Source organism: Nothobranchius furzeri, chromosome 12, assembly GCF_043380555.1.
Source record: "Nothobranchius furzeri strain GRZ-AD chromosome 12, NfurGRZ-RIMD1, whole genome shotgun sequence".
Classification (NCBI taxonomy): Eukaryota; Metazoa; Chordata; class Actinopteri; order Cyprinodontiformes; family Nothobranchiidae; genus Nothobranchius; species Nothobranchius furzeri.
This window is the reverse complement of record NC_091752.1, coordinates 59,539,349-59,558,523: the sequence shown is the minus strand read 5'-3', so window position 1 is coordinate 59,558,523 and position 19,175 is coordinate 59,539,349. Positions and strand designations below refer to the sequence as shown.

General features: G+C 40.8%; 1 protein-coding gene across 2 annotated transcripts in view; it reads right to left on the bottom strand.

The window, feature by feature from the left end:
• Positions 1-15,729, bottom strand: part of pcca (propionyl-CoA carboxylase subunit alpha) — an 86,659-nt gene extending 70,930 nt beyond the window's left edge. Inside the window, exons 1-4 of one of the 2 annotated variants that reach the window (XM_015945537.3) lie at positions 15,614-15,729; positions 15,139-15,204; positions 10,194-10,241; positions 6,385-6,453 (exon numbers count right to left, since the gene is read on the bottom strand). In XM_015945537.3, coding sequence (XP_015801023.3) covers positions 6,385-6,453; positions 10,194-10,241; positions 15,139-15,204; positions 15,614-15,667 — 237 coding nt within the window. In that variant the 5' untranslated portion in view covers positions 15,668-15,729. Of the gene's footprint in view, positions 1-6,384; positions 6,454-8,033; positions 8,178-10,193; positions 10,242-15,138; positions 15,205-15,613 lie in introns of those variants that run through there. The other variant, XM_070542768.1, reaches the window with a different exon arrangement.
• Between the last annotated feature and the right edge of the window lie 3,446 nt (positions 15,730-19,175).

The window sequence follows — 19,175 nt, the reverse complement described above, 5'->3', positions numbered from 1 at the left end:
CACCTCTCGGAACCTTAGATCCACATCTGAAAACCTCCTGGCTGTTCCTCGAACCAGACTGAAAACCAAAGGGGACAGGGCCTTTCAGACTTTTGCACCCAGACTTTGGAACAGTCTACCTTCAAATCTCCGTCTCTCTAACACTGTAGAGGTCTTTAAAAATCATCTCAAAACTCACCTTTTCATCCAGGCGTTCCCTCCCTAAATGTTTCAGAATGATGGCTTTGTTCGGGTTCACACCTTCACTTTGTTTATACTCATGATTTTATTTTCTACGTTTATCACTGCTATTGTTTTTCTGATGTTTTTATTGGTTAGAGGTATTTGCCCTGATCTTTATCATGTTGTACAGCACTTTGTGATTTATATCTGTGAAAGGCGCTCTATAAATAAACTTCTACATACTTACTTACTATTTCCTGGTTTCCTGAAGATGCAATTTTATGCTTAAATTCACCAAAATGGCCTCATTTATATAGTACTGATTGTTGCATTAGCTCATGTTAAACATGATTTTATTACTGCTACTTGCACTGATATTAATAAAATGAAGACAGTGACACGATCTGTCCCTATTCAATAAACAATAATAAAACACGGACTGATGTGATCAAACTTGTATCAGTTGGATGTGTTCACCACTAGGGGGCATCCAGACGTAAGCCAAAAGCCACGGGGGGATTTTTCAGTGTGTTTTTATTTGTTAGGAATGTAAAATGGCTTTCACCATATTTAAATTTTCTGATTATATGTAAAAGTAAATAAAAAACGAATAAAATACCTCATGGAATGAACCTGTTATTTACATATCTGATATTTTCAGAAATTCAAGATAAAAGATTGTTTCATTGCACAGGTGTACAACATAGCTGTCTTTGCGCTCACTAAAGACAGCTCATAAGGATTTAGTAAAATATAAGAACAATTTAAAACGCAGACTGAGAGCCCTTGAGACAGATTCCCTGTGTTGTAACTGCCTTCTGTAATTTTGTAAATAACATGTCTGTGTAGCTAAAACAAATGTAACTGTAATTTTTTCACACACACACACACACACACACACACACACACACACACACACACACACACGAGTGTTGGTGAGCGGCTGCTTCTGACTGCTGACGCTCCGTGTGTGTTTTTATTGCTGCAGTGAGACAAACTCACCTCACACCGTCCAGAGTTTGCTCTTTAAAGCTTCTCTTAAATCCACCGTGTTGACGTCTTTTAACAAGTTTCCTCTACGCTGCAGGAATTAAAGTTTACATTACGGAGTAAAAGTTCGGCAGACGCGTTTGTTTATATCTGGGGGTGGGGACTCGGTGCTGCGCACAGGCAGCTGATGCTATCAGCTCTGAAAAGCGTTGATCATAATTTGCAGATCACGTTTATTTTTCACGGAGATCGGCCGCGGATTCCTCTTCCGGTTGGCATTCTAGGAATCGAAATAAAAATCTTTGAACGATTACGGGAAAAACTAACGGTTGGTCTCGGTTCCAATCGATGCTCGATTCCCAACCCTAGTTTTGACCCACTACAGACTAGTGAATTTCAACGCAACAGCATGACCTCTCCTGTTAATACGGCAGGTAACTAATCAACTAACGCTGCCTATCTCATTAGAGTCATTTACCTTATATATAAACCTCTGCACAAGCAGACTCCAGCGACTAAAGTCTAACCTGTGGTGAGATTTTACCCACTCTGGAAAAGCTACATCAACACTACACTAAACAAGAAGATGGCTCTGCCTTCACAGGGAGCATAAAGTAGAAGTTTTGGAAAGATCTTTCCAACCGATACAGGTACAGTTGATTATTTATCATAAATAAACCGACAGTTATATTGCAGGAGCCGTGCGCACGTAGTTTTTTTTTTTTTTTGCCAGCTCAGTGACCTAGTGGTAGAGTGTCCACTGGGAGATCAGGGTTCGATTCCTGGTCGGGTCATACCAAAGACTTTGAAAAAATGGGACCCAATGCCTCCCTGCTTGACACTCAGCATTAAGGGGTTGGATTGGAGGGTTAAACCACCAAATGGTTCCCGAGCGCGGCTGTGTCTGCAGCTCACCGTTCCCCCAGGGGATGGGTCAAATGCGGAGAATAAATTTCGCACACACATCAGTGTGTGACAACTGATGGGACTTTAATTTTAACTTGACTTTAACCTATTGAACTACTCTGGAATTGATAAGGAATTGGTTGGATAGGCTGAAACGACAATGCCACTGATAGAAACTTATCAATTCTCACCCCTAGCCCTGATCCGGTACCTTTCAGTAGGGCTGCTCCGATCAGATCACGTGATCAGAAACTGGGTTTGATCACGTGATTTTCAACGGATCGGAAAGATCAGATTAAACCATTTAAACAATCCTGAGGCATTTTCAATCAGAATAACAATGGCTTAGAATTCAAAAAGTTCCTCTATATCAATATTCTTTGCTTCAACTACATCGTAAAGACCCACAATTTAAAGTAGCACTGGAATTCAGACACCATAACATGTAGCTGCTAGCTGACAGGATAACACAGACCATATAGTGGGTACGGAAAGTATTCAGACCCCTGTCAAGTTTTCACTCTGTTATATTGCAGCCATTTGCAGAAATCAATTAAATTTGTTCTTTACGGTGTCCCGCGGTGTCAGAGCTGGGTCCACATTGCCGGCAGTAAGTTGGACTCATTCCCAGTGAGAGTTGGACTCAGTCAAGGCTGCCTTTGTCACTGATTCTGTTTATAACTTTGATGAACAGGATTTCTAGGTGCAGCCAAGGAGTTGAGGGGATCCGTTTTGGTAGCCTGAGAATCAGGTCTCTGAATTTTGCAGATGATGTGGTCCTGTTAGCTTCATCAGAACATGATCTCCAGCTTTTAATGGTGTGGTTCGCAGCCGGGATGAGAATCGACTCCTCTAAATCTGAGACCATGGTCTTGAATGAGAGAAGGGTAGAATGTCTTCTCCAGGTCAGGGACGAGGTCCTACCTGAAGTGGAGGAGTTTAAGTATCTCACGGTCTTGTTCACGAAAGATTGCGTGCAAAATCAATATATAATAATCAATAGGCGACAGACCGAAAAGATCATCAACTTAGCAGCATAGACATTAGTACAGATGCCCGACCCAGCATCAAACTCAAGCCAACAGACACGCCTGCTAGCGTGGCTCTGAGCTACGATTTCTATGTCCCAGAATCTCCGCAGAAATCATCCAGGTGCTTCAAGCATCAGCTGCATATCTAAGACAAGGTGTAAGATCTAGAGTTTGTTTGCTTGTTTGTTTATTTTTTTTATTGTTAATGTTTGAAATTAAATAAAGTAAATAACATAATTTGTAACAATCAACATTGTTTTCAATGGAGGTAGGATGAAGTATACACTTTTAAGGCCCTACCCCCCTTTACATATTTAATGCTTCAAAGAGTCTCAATTCATTCATTTTAACAAATGTACACTTTAGAAAAAAATAAAGAAAGAAAGAATATGGAAAGGAAAACAGAAATACAACAAAGTCACTGTTGCAACTGTGCAGTCCAACAAAACAAGGCTCTCAATTATACAGTATCAATAATTTATAAACTTTCCTAGATTTTTACCACTCTTCATTTCTATATGAATTAAAAATGTGTTCTTTGAATTTTCTTTTAAATTGGCTTATGTTCTTACTTTGGTTTATGCCATCTGTTAGACCATTCCATATTTTCATACCTGCCACTGAGATACACCAGCTTTTTAATGTTGTTCTGAAAGCATGTGTTTTAAAATTCAAATGGGCTCTTGGGTTGTACCCTCCATCCTTTACATGAAACAGTTTCATTATTTTTAGGGGAGGTTGGTTGTTTTTTGCCTTATACAGTATTTGTGCTGTTTTAAATTGAGCCAGATCTGGAAAGTTCAGTAGTCCGGTCTTATAAATAGTTCATTAGTATGATCTTTGTATCCTGCTTCATTTATTAATCTGATAGCCCGTTTTTGCATTAAATTAATTGTTTGTAAGTTACTCTTGTATGTATTTCCCCACTTACAGGTGCTGGCCAGTAAATTAGAATATCATCAAAAGGTTGAAAATATTTCAGTAATTCCATTCAAAACGTGAAACGTGTACATTATATTCATGCAATGCACACAGACCAATGTATTTCCAATGTTCATTACATTTAAATTTGATATTCATAAGTGACAACTAATGAAAACTCCAAATTTGGTATCTCAAAAAATTAGAATATTCTGAAAAGGCTGAATATAGAAGACACCTGCTGCCACTCTAATCAGCTGATTTACTCAAAACACCTGCAAAGGCCTTTAAAAGGTCCCTCAGTCTTGTTTTGAAGGCACCACAATCATGGGGAAGACTTCTGACTTAACAGCTGTCCAAAAGACAATCATTGACACCTTGCACAAGGAGGGCAAGACACAAAAGGTGATTGCTAAAGAAGCTGGCTGTTCGCAGAGCTCTGTGTCCAAGCACATTAACAGACAGGCGAAGGGACGGAAAAAATGTGGTAGAAAAAAGTGTACAAGCTCTAGGGATAACCGCACCCTGCAGAGAATTGTGACGACAAACCCATTCAAAAATGTGGGGGAGATCCACAAAGAGTGGACTGCAGCTGGAGTCAGCGCTTCAAGAACCACCACGAGGAGACTCATGAAAGACATGGGATTCAGGTGTCGCATTCCGTGTGTCAAGCCACTACTGAACAAGAAACAGCGCAAGAAGCGTCTCGCCTGGGCCAAGGACAAAAAGGACTGGACTGATGCTGAGTGGTCCAAAGTTATGTTTTCTGATGAAAGCAAGTTCTGCATTTCCTTTGGAAATCAAGGACCCAGAGTCTGGAGGAAGAGCGGAGAAGCACAGAATCCACGTTGCATGAGGTCCAGTGTAAAGTTTCCACCGTCAGTGATGGTGTGGGGTGCCATGTCATCTGCCGGTGTTGGCCCACTCTGTTTCCTGAGGTCCAGGGTCAATGCAGCCGTCTACCAGGAAGTTTTAGAGCACTTCATGCTTCCTGCTGCTGACCAACTTTATGGGGATGCAGACTTCACCTTTCAACAGGACTTGGCACCTGCACACAGTGCCAAAACCACCAGCACCTGGTTCAAGGACCATGGTATCCCTGTCCTTGATTGGCCAGCAAACTCGCCTGACCTTAACCCCATAGAAAATCTATGGGGTATTGTGAAGCGGAGGATGCAATACGCTAGACCCAACAATGCAGAGGAGCTGAAGACGACTATCAGAGCAACCTGGGCTCTCATAACACCTGAGCAGTGCCACAGACTGATCGAGTCCATGCCACGCCGCATTACTGCAGTTATTGAGGCAAAAGGAGCCCCGACTAAGTATTGAGTGCTATACATGCACATTCTTTTCATGTTCATTCTTTTCAGTTGGCCAACATTAGAGAAAGAAACATTTTTTCATTGGCCTTTAGAATATTCTAATTTTCTGAGATACCAGATTTGATGTTTTCATTGGTTGTCACCTATAAATATCAAAATTAAACGTAATAAACATCGGAAATACATTGGTCTGTGTGCATTGCATGAATATAATGTACAAGTTTCACGTTTTGAATGGAATTACTGAAATATTTTCAACCTTTTGATGATATTATAATTTACTGGCCAGCACCTGTATGTACAGTAACTCATAAGAAGAGCTTTACAATTGAGAATATGTTTTGTTTTTGTTAGGATGGCAAGATTCTGAGCCAACTTCCCCTAACATATTCAATTAGTGGTTTCCAGCAGATTTTATGGTCCACAATTACCCCTAGAAATTTAAATTCAGTAACCCTTTCAATATTAACCCTATCAATAGTTATATTTACTACAATATTTTTTTTTGTGTTTTCCAAATAAGATGAATTTTGTTTTATCTAGATTTAAAGATAGTTTACTTGTATCAAACCATTTTTTAAACCATGTATTTATTTTGTGATTACCCCAAGAATCAGCTGCAAATCCACACCAGTACAAACAATGTTTGTGTCGTCTGCAAATAAAGCAAATTTGAATAGCGTTGATACTTTACATATATCATTTATGTACATAATAAACATTTTTGGGCCTAGGATGGATCCTTGAGGTACCCCACAATTGATATTCATGAGTTTAAATAGAAAAACTGAGAATCTCCAGATATACTCACTGAGACTGAAACTTTCTTGTCAGCTTTTTTTAGGAACCCCATAAATGTTTTAAGTATTCAGTTATGTTCAGTTTGAACATTGCAGTTTTATCTTTATTGCCGAAAGGAAAAACAAATCACACTTGTCATCAAATCTAATTTATTTAGGATATTTACTATTTTGTGGTTTATTTATTAATTTTCAGAAGCATTAAACAGCAGCCTGAAACAATGGTAATAAACAAATAAACAGACTTACAGCATTGGAGTCCACATCACTGTGAACAGCTACGGTCTGGATACCCATCTTCTTGCATGTTTTAATCACCTGAAAAAAATAACCGCAATGTGATCATTCACCCAATTACAGCTGCAGTAGGATAGCACTGCTAATAAATGTAGCTGAGCAACAGAATAGATCCAATTAACTAAACCATCACCTGGCACCTGTCTGACCAGGTGAAGAATCCCATTTCCACAGTGGAAAATTTTCTCTTTGTACTTTTTAAACATCTGTCCTAAAACAGTGCCACCACGTTGTCTCATCATGGTCAGGTAACCTAATACAGCCATCAGGCTACCATCATAATCTCAGATTAGGATGAGGTTAAATCCACAGTGTTGCAGCGATTAACCGGTTTGACAATTAACCACAGTGTGAAACACTCGGGTTATTCACCATTAAGTCTTATCCAACAAAGCTGAAGATGAAAAACCGACAACAGCACACAACCCACAAGGACAAAAACAAGGACCCATGTGAATCACGCCAGAAGCAGAAGCAGCAACAACCACCGGGGCTGCTCGGTTTCCACCTAGGAAGCACTTGAAGGGAATTCTGTGAGGGAATATTTTAGATTCCCAAAGCTGCTATAGGAAAAACTCAGAACAATGGCTCGTCCATCTGCAGGGTGGGCAGAAAAAAAGTTGCGACACTCCTTGGGCTGGGTACTGTTAAATATATTTCGATACTACTAAGTTCATGATACCTGGTTTTCGATACTGGCACCATAACATACATGTTTTGATACCTGTGTATAATTCTAAGGAAAACTAACAAAGTACTAAAGGTTCTGTTTTCTTAAACCAAAAATTGTAGCAAACTTTCAATGCAAACAGTGAAAAACACAAGATTTAAATATGTGTATGGAAATAAAAAGGTAGTATTTACATTTTCATGCTAAATAAAACTTAACATGTGAAGATAAATGCAAACTATCTGGTGAGCAAATTACAAAAATATCTACTACTGAAATAAAAGTCTTTGAATCCCAAATCAATAAAGAAGAAATAAATAAACCCACTCTATGAATAAGGGATACAACAGAAATATGTACACTATATAAATATGAGTTCTTTTTCTTCAGAAAAACCAGCATGTCTGGTCTTTCTGGCAGCAGGCAGGCCCTTTCTTGGCTGATTGTGTTGCCAGCAGTAGAAAATATGCGCTCAGCTGGTGTTGAAGATGCTTGAACGCAGAGATACCTTTTAGCTAAACTGGACCCTAATGGTCAAAAATGGCAAACTAGTCTTCATATTGAGCACCACAACCATCAACAGGGTTAAGCTTGGTTTATGCTTGACGCATTCACTTTCCGCGCGGTGATGCGGCTCGCGGCTGGAACGCGCTTCACAACTCGCAGCGTTTATGGTTTGTGCGGCTCGTCTCTGCGGTGAGCCAATATTCTCCCAAACTGTAGGGGGCAGCATGGAGCTCTACAGCATGCATCCAACACTACACCACAGTAGAAGTAGAAATCACTGTTTACAACATGGTATTTCAGCATTTTTAACAGCGTCCTCGTCTTTTCCGACGGTGCGAGCTATTTCTCTCCAAGAATTATTAACAACATGTTGATCACGGTGATCTCTGAGAGCTGAATCATACAAATGTCTGTATTTACGAACCTCTGCCGTGCCGGTCCGCCATGTTTTTCCGCGTCCGACCGTCCGCGTGGTGCACGTTGCGGAAATCTTGGGCCGTGCGGAGACGCGGTGGAGGGGCGTGGTTGTTAAAATGATGCAAAATGACGCTACTTTTCCGCGCGGAGCCGTGCGGACCTCGCGGACGCGTCAAGCATAAACCAACCTTTAAGGCTCGACAACAATGAAGACTCCTGTGCAGTTTCAGCTCCACCTGAACCTATGTTGGAATACCCAGATCTTCAGTCTGACTCTATCTTAAAGGTGAAGTTAATCTGAAGGACAATGCAGTTTTGTCAAAGCATTGGGACGTCACGTGCAAAGGGTCAATGCTTTGACCCTTTGCACGTGACGTCACGCCACTCATGTGGCCGCCCCCTTCGCCATGATGGACGGCAAAAAGACCGTTTACACCCATTGAAACTCCAGTGAAGCTAGTCATAACAAGCCAGTTTGTAGCCTTTTATCGCTTTTATTTAGTAGATTTGACAGTAAAATGGTTTTAGCTTGCTGCGTGGTTGGCTGCACTAACAGACAAGGATATAAACTCAACTAGTTTTGTTTTTTTAATTACTTTGATAGAGACTGAGGATGGAGATGAACTGCCGCGTCAAGCGGACTAGCAGGCCTCAGATTTGCAGCGAACATGTTTTTACCGGGTAAGATTAACGTTCATTTATTTCACGAGGAAGACAGGGACAGGGATTAATGTGATGTGTTTATACGAGTTACTGATAATCCTGATGGATGGGTATTTCACCACAGATGATGCGCGACGTCCACTGTAGTGTAACGCGAGACAATTATTAACAATATTAAAGCTCCGATGTATGATTACGTGTTAAAATTACGTTATTTATTTATTTATATGAGCGTCGCCGTTCAGAGATCTTCTCATTCTGGTGTGAGAGCAGCAGCTGAACCCGGTAACACCACCAGCAACAGAAGCTGGTAGGGATCCGGACTTTTTAACAATCAGCTTTGGTGTAAAATGAAACGCTGTTTATAACATAATGTTATAAATCCAGCGGGGTGAATTTAGGCAAAGTCAGCAACATGTTTACATCGGTGAACAGCTGCAGGGAGAACGTAAGCTAACGTTGGTAAGCTAGTTAACATACCGCTCTATGAGCCCCCGCTAGATGCGCTACTTCTTCTGATAACTGAACTGGGCATGAACTAGACCAGTGGTTCCCAACCTTTTTCCCAAGGGACCCCTTTTTTACCAGTAAAATTTTTGACGACCCCCTCCCATTCTCTCTTCCAGTACAAATAATATTAAGAAATGATAAAATTGTTCAAGCACATTTTAATATGCTTTGATTCAATAGATAACAGTAATAGTAGGCTCCAGTACAGAACAAAGTCATTAACCAAACCAAACAAAGCATAATGTGCTTGACAGTTTGTATTACTTTTCTGAACACATTATTTCTTGTAAACACTGATAAATCAATCATTCCTTTCAATAAACATTTGACACATAAAAAATACACTGAGCAAAATGTACTTAAATGTGTATATTACTGTTTATACTAGATTATTTACTGTAAACGCTGTGATTAATCAACCAGTCCTATCTTTAATGAACTTTTGACACTTGAAAATAAAACAGTGAGCTGAGCAAAATGTTCTTAAAAGTGTGTTACTTTTTCTGTACTAATTATTTCCTGTCTTAATATCAGTAAACTTTTCACTCATGAAAAAAAATGTGAGCAAAATGTAGACTATAAACAAGTAATAAATGAAGTTTTAACCCCTTAAAGTGGAGAGGTCCTGGAGACCCACTGAGAGGCTTTGGCGCCCCCTTGTGGGGGTCGGGACCCCCAGGTTAGGAACCACTGAACTAGATGAAGGAATGCTGGAGGAGTTTTGTTTTTGTTTTGATCGCAAAAACAATTTCAGGCTCTATTTTCCCCTTTGTTTAGTACTCCTGTCGCTCACTGTTTACACGCTTTTTCCATCCAGCATGGTGGACCCACGTGATTAGGTGACGTCTGTGCAAAGGGTCAATACATGAACAAGAGAGCCATGTTTCCAAAGCTGCACAGGGTGGTACAGAGGATGCTGACTCTGTTGGGCTCCACCTACATGTGAGTGCAGACGTCAAGCGTCATGAACATCAACAATGCCTGTCTAACTTACCCTGCAAGCGATTTCTCCTCTGTTGGCAATCAGGATCTTATCAAAGGTCTGTGAAGAAGAGAACAACTCATCAGTTAACAACAGGCTGGTTAGCAGAGCTCATACAAAACACAGTGACTCTTAACTCAGACATGAATATGTTGAGGCCTCATTACGCACTGCATAATCACAACATTATGAAGTTGCTGTGGTCCTTGGAGCAAGAAAAAATAAGCGATGAGCAAACATTAGAACTAAGAAATTAACACAGTGCAGTTATAATAATATAGGGGGACAATAATTAGAGAAGCAGCCACTTTATACGAGTCGGTGTAGGTACTGGTCAGAGCGGGTCAGTTCAGGTGCCGACAACACAGGGTCATGTGACCAGAACAAAGCAGCTGGAGCGGGCAGGTCTACGATTGTCCTTCATGAGTCCGACCGCAGAGGAGAAGAAACGGTTTTGTGGCGAGAGGTTCTGGTTCGAGTGCACTGGAGCCTCTTGACAATCTCTTGCTGTTTTTGTCCCTAGCAAGCCTCGTCACGGGTGCTGTGCACTCAGGCTGTGTCCAGAGCAGAACCTGCTTCAACCTAAAAACAGAGGTGAGCTGATGGTCCCCTCAGAAAGAACGGTGAAGGTGGGCAAAGCAGCACAAACAACAGAAGATGTCAGTGTGTCCTTTAAGCTCCGTAGCTGCAGTGTGTGTGTGTGTGCGGTGCGTGTGTGCGTGTGAGTGTGTGTGTGTGTGTGCATGCGTGCATGGTTACACTCACACCAGTCAAAAAAGTCCATGACGACGGACCTGTACTCCAGGTCCTTTTCCCCGTCACACAGCCGACAACAACAGTGTTTCCTCTACAGACGCCGCGCCACAGCTATGAAATCTTGAAATCAAGTGTTTCAGCCCCCCCGTCCTATATGTTTTAGGTGTTTCCCTGCTGCCACACACCTGATCTAAATGAATGAGTGATTAGCAGGTTTCTACAGCACTTGATGTCACCATGAGAAGGCAATGCAGATATGTAAGTCAAGTGGGCTGAAGTAGAGACATGAAAAACATGCAGGATGGGAGGGGGGGGGGGGCCTTGATAAATTTATTAGCATATCCCATTTGAGTAGGAATGGGCCATGTGGCCTATAATCTATATCACCATTCTATTTGTTTACGTCAAAATGACTGGTTTGATATTCTCACATGCCAGAAGAATTTCAGCAGAACAAATATTTCTAAAAATTATTGAAGAACATTTAACGTTCAAAACTAAAACAATCCTTTTAAGTAGTTTTTATGTTCAAAGTCAAAGTCGTTTTTATTGTCATTTCTACCACATGTGCAGGACATACAGAGAAACAAAATTGATTTTCAGTGCACACAATTCAGAGATCAGACATACATGGGTAAGACACATGACAAGAATTTGTGACTGCGGTCATTCGCAACATGAATCGCGCTACCTTATGTTGTTCTGATTCATTCTCCAAACAATGCAACACAAAAATCCTCATGAAAGATGAAGATATTTACATAAAATTCAAGCTAAATGTGATGAAAACACAAAATTATAGTTTGAAATAAAGTGAAAAATGTAAAACCAGAAATAACATTTCTTCCTTTCCTGATTCCTTTTCATGTTTTTCATTTTCTCATGAATGTTAAGTGTTGTTTTCAAAAAGGTTTGATCGCAAAAATAAATAATATACTTCCATTAAGTTGTCAATCAAACACGAAGATCAAAAACTCATGGGAGATCGAGTTGGGATTCGTATTTCCAATGATCTGTGGAAAGAGGCTATAAATAGGGTACAATCCACTACTTCCTGTGCTCGTTGGGGGGGGGATTGAGGTATTCGTTCAGACTAGGTTCCAACGTTCATTTCCATTTCATTTTTTTCTGTCTTTTTTATTTGATTACTTGAAAAACGTGAATATATACAACTATGTACAAATATAAACACTCGTTTTAATTATTCATCTTCGTATGTGTATACTCACTGAAAATGTCAATGACATTCTGTATTGTTTTGTCTTTGACTGCGATGATAATAAAAATAAATTTAAAAATTTGTTTTTAAAAGTTAAGTGTTGCTTCAGTATGGATATTTTACTGTTAGGCAATGGCAGGTAAAATGGTGCATTACTGCGTTATTTTTTTTGTCAACATAAAAAAATAAGTTTGAGGTTTATTCTTTCTCTCTGCCTTTGGTTGAGCGACGCTCCGGTCATCGGGTCTGGGGTTATTGGAGGTCAGACCTGCGGTGCGTACCGGCCGCGCAGGTGAGAGACGGGGAGAGAGGAGCTGCACAATGTCAAGCTTTACTAATGGGAAAAACAGCGGCAGGTGGAAATTTGTTCAGACTAAATCATTGAAGATGTCTGAAATTTAGGAAGTCTGTGTTTCAAAGAGCAGTTTTAAGGCAATTAGTGTTAACGATCAATTAATGCAGATACATCTTTAGTGTCAGCAGAATTGTTTACTATTTTCTTTTCAACATCACACTACCGAAACCAAAATTAGGGCAAGAGCATCTTAATCCACGCGCTCTGCGCTGCAGCCTCTGGTCCAAAACTGACTCAGTTTGAAAAAGTTCGTGCACAGCCGCGGTTGGCCTGAATAGAACATTGATAATATGATATCAACCATATATTAATGACTTGTGTATTAATTTATTTGCATGTTTATGTAGCATAACACATCCCAGCTAATGTTGCTTTTTTATTTATTTTTGGACCATGACACAGCAAATGCTGTCATCATCTGGGTCATTAAATATTAATTTAATATTTAAAAAACAGGTTAAACTCATTAGCCTTGTTCAGGGCCCCTTCAGCAGACCCACTGGCTCCTCCCACAGTGACCTGTGATGTTCCTGAGGCCTCTCCATGCTCCACAAGCATTGTTCTGCCCCAGCTGTGTCTCCAGCTTCTCCCTGTAGATGTCTTTAGCATGTCTGATCTTATATTTGAGCTCCTTCTGGACCCGTCTCTGTTGCTCTTTGTCTCCAGCCATAAAAGCTATTTTCTTATCGTTCAGCAGGGATTTCAGCGCAGGGGTCAACCAGAGTTTATTATTCAAGAAACACCTCACTTTTCACGTTGGGACGATGTTCTCTACAAAAAGTTTAAATAATTAGGGACACAGTGGGTCAGGCTGACATGGTCATCACCATTTTTTCTCTTCTGGCACTCGAGGAGTACAGACACTTCCCTCTTTCTCTCCCTTATCTTTTTTCCCCCAAGGCTCTTTGTCCTGTCTGCCCACAGAGCGCTTCTCTGCATTTCTTCTGAAAAACTATTTTTTAATAACCATGGATTTGATAAACTGGTCATTCAATGTGATCGATAAGATAAGATTTTCCGACAGTGCGAGCTATTTCTCTCCAACATCGAGATATCGGCCATGAAATCGGCCCAAAAACTTGGCAGCACTTATCGGCCATCGGCTGACCACGACCACCTCGTATCGGTATCGACGATAGAAAAATCACTATCGGTCGACTTCTAGCTACCAATTAATTTTTGTATGTACTCATACTAAACCAAACAAATTATATCAACTCCTGATTATATTTGACCCTCCACAGGATTTCTCTCTCCCTCCCTCTCACACGCACACACGCATGCAGTTATTTAAAATATTTTAATATACTATTATTAATTAATATAGTATTAAAAGTATAGTGTGATGTTTTTTGATCATCAAATAAATCAGTGTTATCTAGGATTACATTATACAGGTATTTGTACATGTTGATGTCTTTAGACCAGATGTTTTCTGTGATATTGTGCACATGGAATGGGACTAATATTAATATAATAATATCTTTAGAGAGAAGTGTGAAGATTGCCAGAAAGAGAGAAATGGCTAATGCCCGGGCCGAGCTTAACTGCCCCCCCTCCTCCTCCCCACCGCCTCATAACTGAAACTCCAACAAGATGAGGCTCTCGTCAACAGATGATTCAGAGGCTGCTTGAACAAGAGAAGGCCATATTGCAGGTCCTGAAGTTGAAGTCCAAAGAGAACCTAAGAGGAGTAAACGAACTCTGGGCAGTTTTTTCAAAAAGGCAACTGCTCAGCCTGGCCCAGCTGCCCTCACTAACAGAGAATCAATTGAAATTGAGCAAAGAATTACCTGCAAACAATGAAGGAGAAGTTGGCCCACTGGAGTGGTGGCAGCTGCACCAGGCCGATTTTCCCAGGGTGGAAAGCCTAGCCATGAAACACCCTTGTATTCGTGCTACAAGCGTCCCCTCAGAATGAGCATTCAGCACCAGAGGCAACATAGTAACATGCCACTGATCTGCACTGAAGCCCGAGACCGTGGACAAACTGGTGTTCCTGGCGAACGACCTCTGATGAAGGAAAGTTTAATTACTGCACACAAGGGGCATAAACACTTATGTGTTTGTGTGTTTATTCTGCTGCGATGTATCTGATATGAGAGTATGTTCAGAAACTGTCGTTTTTTTTACACCTATACAAAAGAAAGTCATATATCGCAATTTATATCATTACCGCACGTTTCAAATATCGCCCACCCCTATTGCAGCCACTTTGTTTCCTCCTTAAGTCAGGAGGCAGAACCGGCTTTTCTATGGAGGAGAGAGACCTCTCTGCAGCGCCGACGGCTGATCCCTGGTGTAGGCAACAGTTCCATGTACGGAGCTAGAGGAATGTCCCAGTGCGTTCCCAAAAAGTTTTAAAGCCAGGCAAAAATGAACACAAACAGCACAAAAGTTCTCCTGTGGATCATGCGGTTTACAGAACATATGCCCACATTAAGGGCTTTAAACATGCCACACAAGACAAGCAAAGAGTAAAAAAAGGAGTAAAGAAGCAAGAGCAATGGTAGCTGGCTGCTGCTGATGCTGCACCATGATGAGTAAATGATGAATGTATTTACAGTTAAACAGTCAGAACCTGACAGAAAATCAACCAGCAGAGAGCAGGTGATGGCTGTAGTTACCTTTTCACTGGGGACAGTGGAGTAGGGAGTTCTGCTGGTCACTGCACAGGACCGGCATGAGGAATACTACAAAACACACACACACACACACACACACACACACACACACACGCACACACACACACACACACACACACACACACACACACACACACACACGGATATGCCTCTCTTGAAAGTGTTGAACTTTACATTTCTAAAGTTAAAAATAAAATTGAGATGAAAATATTTTGACAAGATGAAAATACAAAAACATTCTAAACTAATAACAAAATCCTACAAACTCATAACATTCTGGAGGTGATAACTTCCCTCTAAGCGGTCATAATGTTCTGGCTGAATAATGTGGCGCTTCAAACAGTCGTTACCAGCTGACCCTCCGCGGCTTCAGTAGTCTCTCGTCTTAAATCAACATGAATGTTTCTGGTACATCTTCTGTTATTTAGAGAGACGCGAGATTAACAGGAAAACTGACCTTTACGACCAAAACCAGCCTGTTCACTGGCACACAAGCTCTGAGGGCCGCCATGTTGCTTAACTTCTTTGACGTACAGACGACGTAGACGCCTGTTGGGCGCTAGAGAGCGTAACGTAACAGCGTCGTCAGTCGGTCAGGTGACGTTTCGGGTCACGGGTTCTCAGAACAGTAGAAGTTACGACAGGCTTTGAACGCGCCGTCTCGCGGTCACGTGGTTAACGGAGCTCTCAATAGTTCCAAACATAGGTATATATAAACACAGCACATGTTTATATATACATATCTATGGTTCCAAACATCCCAGCGCGTAAGTCAGTTTGAATGGTGTATGGTGGGACAAATCACAAAAATTGAATATTGTCACATTTCCCCTGGCGAATTGTGGTAATTATTGAATAATATTATATATTGTGTCCTAATTCTTTCACAAAGTAGCCTGTTTATTTATTTCCGAGCATTTGTAGGAAGACAGACACCTGTGACTGTTCTACATTACAGGAATACGACAGTCCAAACACATTGTAGAATACATTTAGACCACATACATTACTATAATATATTAGAGCAATAAATTTGACGTAGTAATGCAACACACTGCTATAATATAAGCACATTTAATAACTTTAAGTCCTGAAGCCCTAAACTAGAGTTGAAATATCCATTTTAAAGTGGCTTATTGAAAGCTAGAATTCTGCTCCAGCTTACCTTGAAGAAAATATGTAGCTGTTTATGCTTTGAATGGTGATCTATTATGTTCAGTAGAATACATTTTACAATCATTATTTATATGTTTATGTGAAGACAGTACATGCATCTATAACCCAGTGTCATGTTCCTGGGCAGAGGTGAGTCACACCTTCTCCTCTCACCAGACTCTAACTTAATTCTCCACAGGTGAGGAGCAGGGGGAGCGGCAGCTGCAGGAGATTTCCCAGTCAGGGACGCGGGTTCAAAAGGAGGATGGAGACACATCACTTTGCCGGATGATTGCACCAGTTTAGGTAGCACCAGCCACTCGACTCTGAACTTTGATCTTGTTAATGCGTGTTTTGACTCGCCTTTGACTAGTGGATTTATGACCTTGGATTGTATTTTGGATTTGGAATTGGATTATCCCTTACGCCTGTTTTTGTCTCGCTCAGGATCATCTCATCATCTACTCACCCTCGCTGTCTTCGTTTTCTGGAACATACTCATCACGTCCCATCCTCCTCCGCCGTTCCTGTTTGGCTTTCCCTCTGCTACCTCACCCTCCTGGATCTCTCATCCTCTGCCCAGCGTCCTCCCCGGCTTCCCCTCCTCTCCTGATTAACCTGAGCACCTCAGAGACTCGAGCCGCATTGCTCATCCCACAGGACTTCCCTGTGCTGTTTCAGTTCCCGTTTTTATAATAAAGACATTTTACTTTACTGCTTTGGACTACGTGTGCTGATTCTGCATGTCTTGGGTTAGACACTTACCTTGAGCCATGACACCCAGTTTATCTGGCTTCTATAGCCTGACTAATAGCAACTAACTAAAAAGAAAATTTCAATGAAACTGTATGGTCAAACACAGTAGATACACAGTACCAGCTCAGTGACCTGGTGGTAGAGTGTCCGCCCTGAGACTGGGAGATCATGGTTTGATTCCTGGTCGGATCAGACCAAAGACTTTGAAAAAATGGGACCCAGTGCCTCCCTGCTTGACACTCGGCGTTAAGGGGTTGGATTGGGGGGTTAAACCACCAAATGGTTCCCGAGCGCGGCTTGTCTGCAGTTCACTGCTCCCCCAGGGGATGGGTCAAATGCGGAGAATAAATTTCGCACACACATCAGTGTGTGTGACAACTAATGGGACTTTAACTTTAGATAAAAACCACTGTATGTTGATCCACTGACCAGTGACCACGCATATTGCACTCAAGTAAACTGTGGTACGAATCTTTTGAAATATTAGACATTTGTATTTATTTTGTTTAAAAATTATTCTTTATTCTAACAGTGCCATTATAATTTCAGAGAATGAGGAAAGCAGCAGCGGTGAGGCAAATGAGATGAGGGAAAGTGCGGGGGGACATGAGATGGTATCAGGAGAGAGGAACATCCCAGGAAGCCATGAGGAGCCGGCGTCAGGGCCAGGAGGAGAAAGGAACAGGCTATGCAACCAGGCAACCCAGCTGGAAAACCTAAGGGAGGAAATAGAAAGTCAAAAGGAGCACATTAGAAGATTGGAAGGAGCACTTAAAACACAGACAAAAATTTATTCAGTCCAGCAAAAGAAAGTTTTGAACATGGAAAAAAATAGGCCATATTTTTTACTAAAGACCAATTGAAGGCAATTGGCATGAAAAACAGAAGAGGCATTAAATGGAGTAAATAGACAATCAAAAAGGCCGTACAAGTCCGTTCTTCAGTGGGTTCAACAGGATACAGGTTTCTTCAGGACACGAGTATCCCTCTGCCTGATGTTAGAACCCTGCAAAGACAAATGCAGCCCATTAAGCTGGAACCAGGTGTGATAGGAGAGGTTTCTGACATGCTCAGTTTGAAGGTTAAAAATCTGACAGAGATGGAAAGAGAGTGTGTGCTTACTGTGGATGAGATGCAATCACTCCAGGCGTGCATCACTCCATCACAGACCCAACTGGGATTTGCCACCACCGTTGTTTCTGCTCAGCTCTCCGCTCAGCCACAATGAAAACATGAAGATGGACACACAACACAGTTTAACCTTTATTGGTTAAATGAGATTTTTGTTTTAGTTACTCTTTGACATTTATTTATTGATAGTTATGTTATTTCTTGTCATTCCTTACTCATAACAAAATTGCAAATGCTAATTAATATTAGTATTTGCAATTTTGTTTGCTTTATAATTAAAGCAAGTGGAAATGAGCAGTTTTATGGAAAATGTCACATTTTTAAAAGTTATTGTGTTCAACTACTGTTCTTGAAATATCGTTATTCTGTTCTTATTACTTGAGTCCACAAAATAAAACTACATATCTTCTTACGTTCGTAGCCCTGTTTGTCTCATGCTTCAGCAGCTCGTTGCAGTCAGTGTTATTACCTGAAAAATATTAAATAATTACTTGTGTAGAGGGTACATGTTGTTGCTTTTAAGCTTAATATAGTACCTTTACTTATGACCAATAAGCTGTGATATTCTATATAAATGTAGAATATCAACCTGCTTGGTCTTTGGATGTTTAATCAGAAGATTCTAGGATTCTTTGCTTTTTCAGGGATCAAACACACTTCGTCTCAATTCAGACAGAGTCAGGTTTATAAAAGATAAGAAATTTATTTTCTAAACAAATAAAAACATGACAAATTAACCAAGGCTACTGTGATGGATGAATCTGAGAGGATGGGATGTGATGTATGGTGATTTATGGTGTGTGTTTATCAGAACCTTGTATCTAGAAAAACTGAGTTCCAGGTGTGAAAAGGAATTTGGTTTGCATTAAACTATGAAGTTGATTCTTATCAAAATGGCATCAGACGCAGTTATACTGTATTTTACCTCACCCTTTTTGGAGACCCTCTTCGTGGATCAGGAGGTCAGGAGGGTTGGA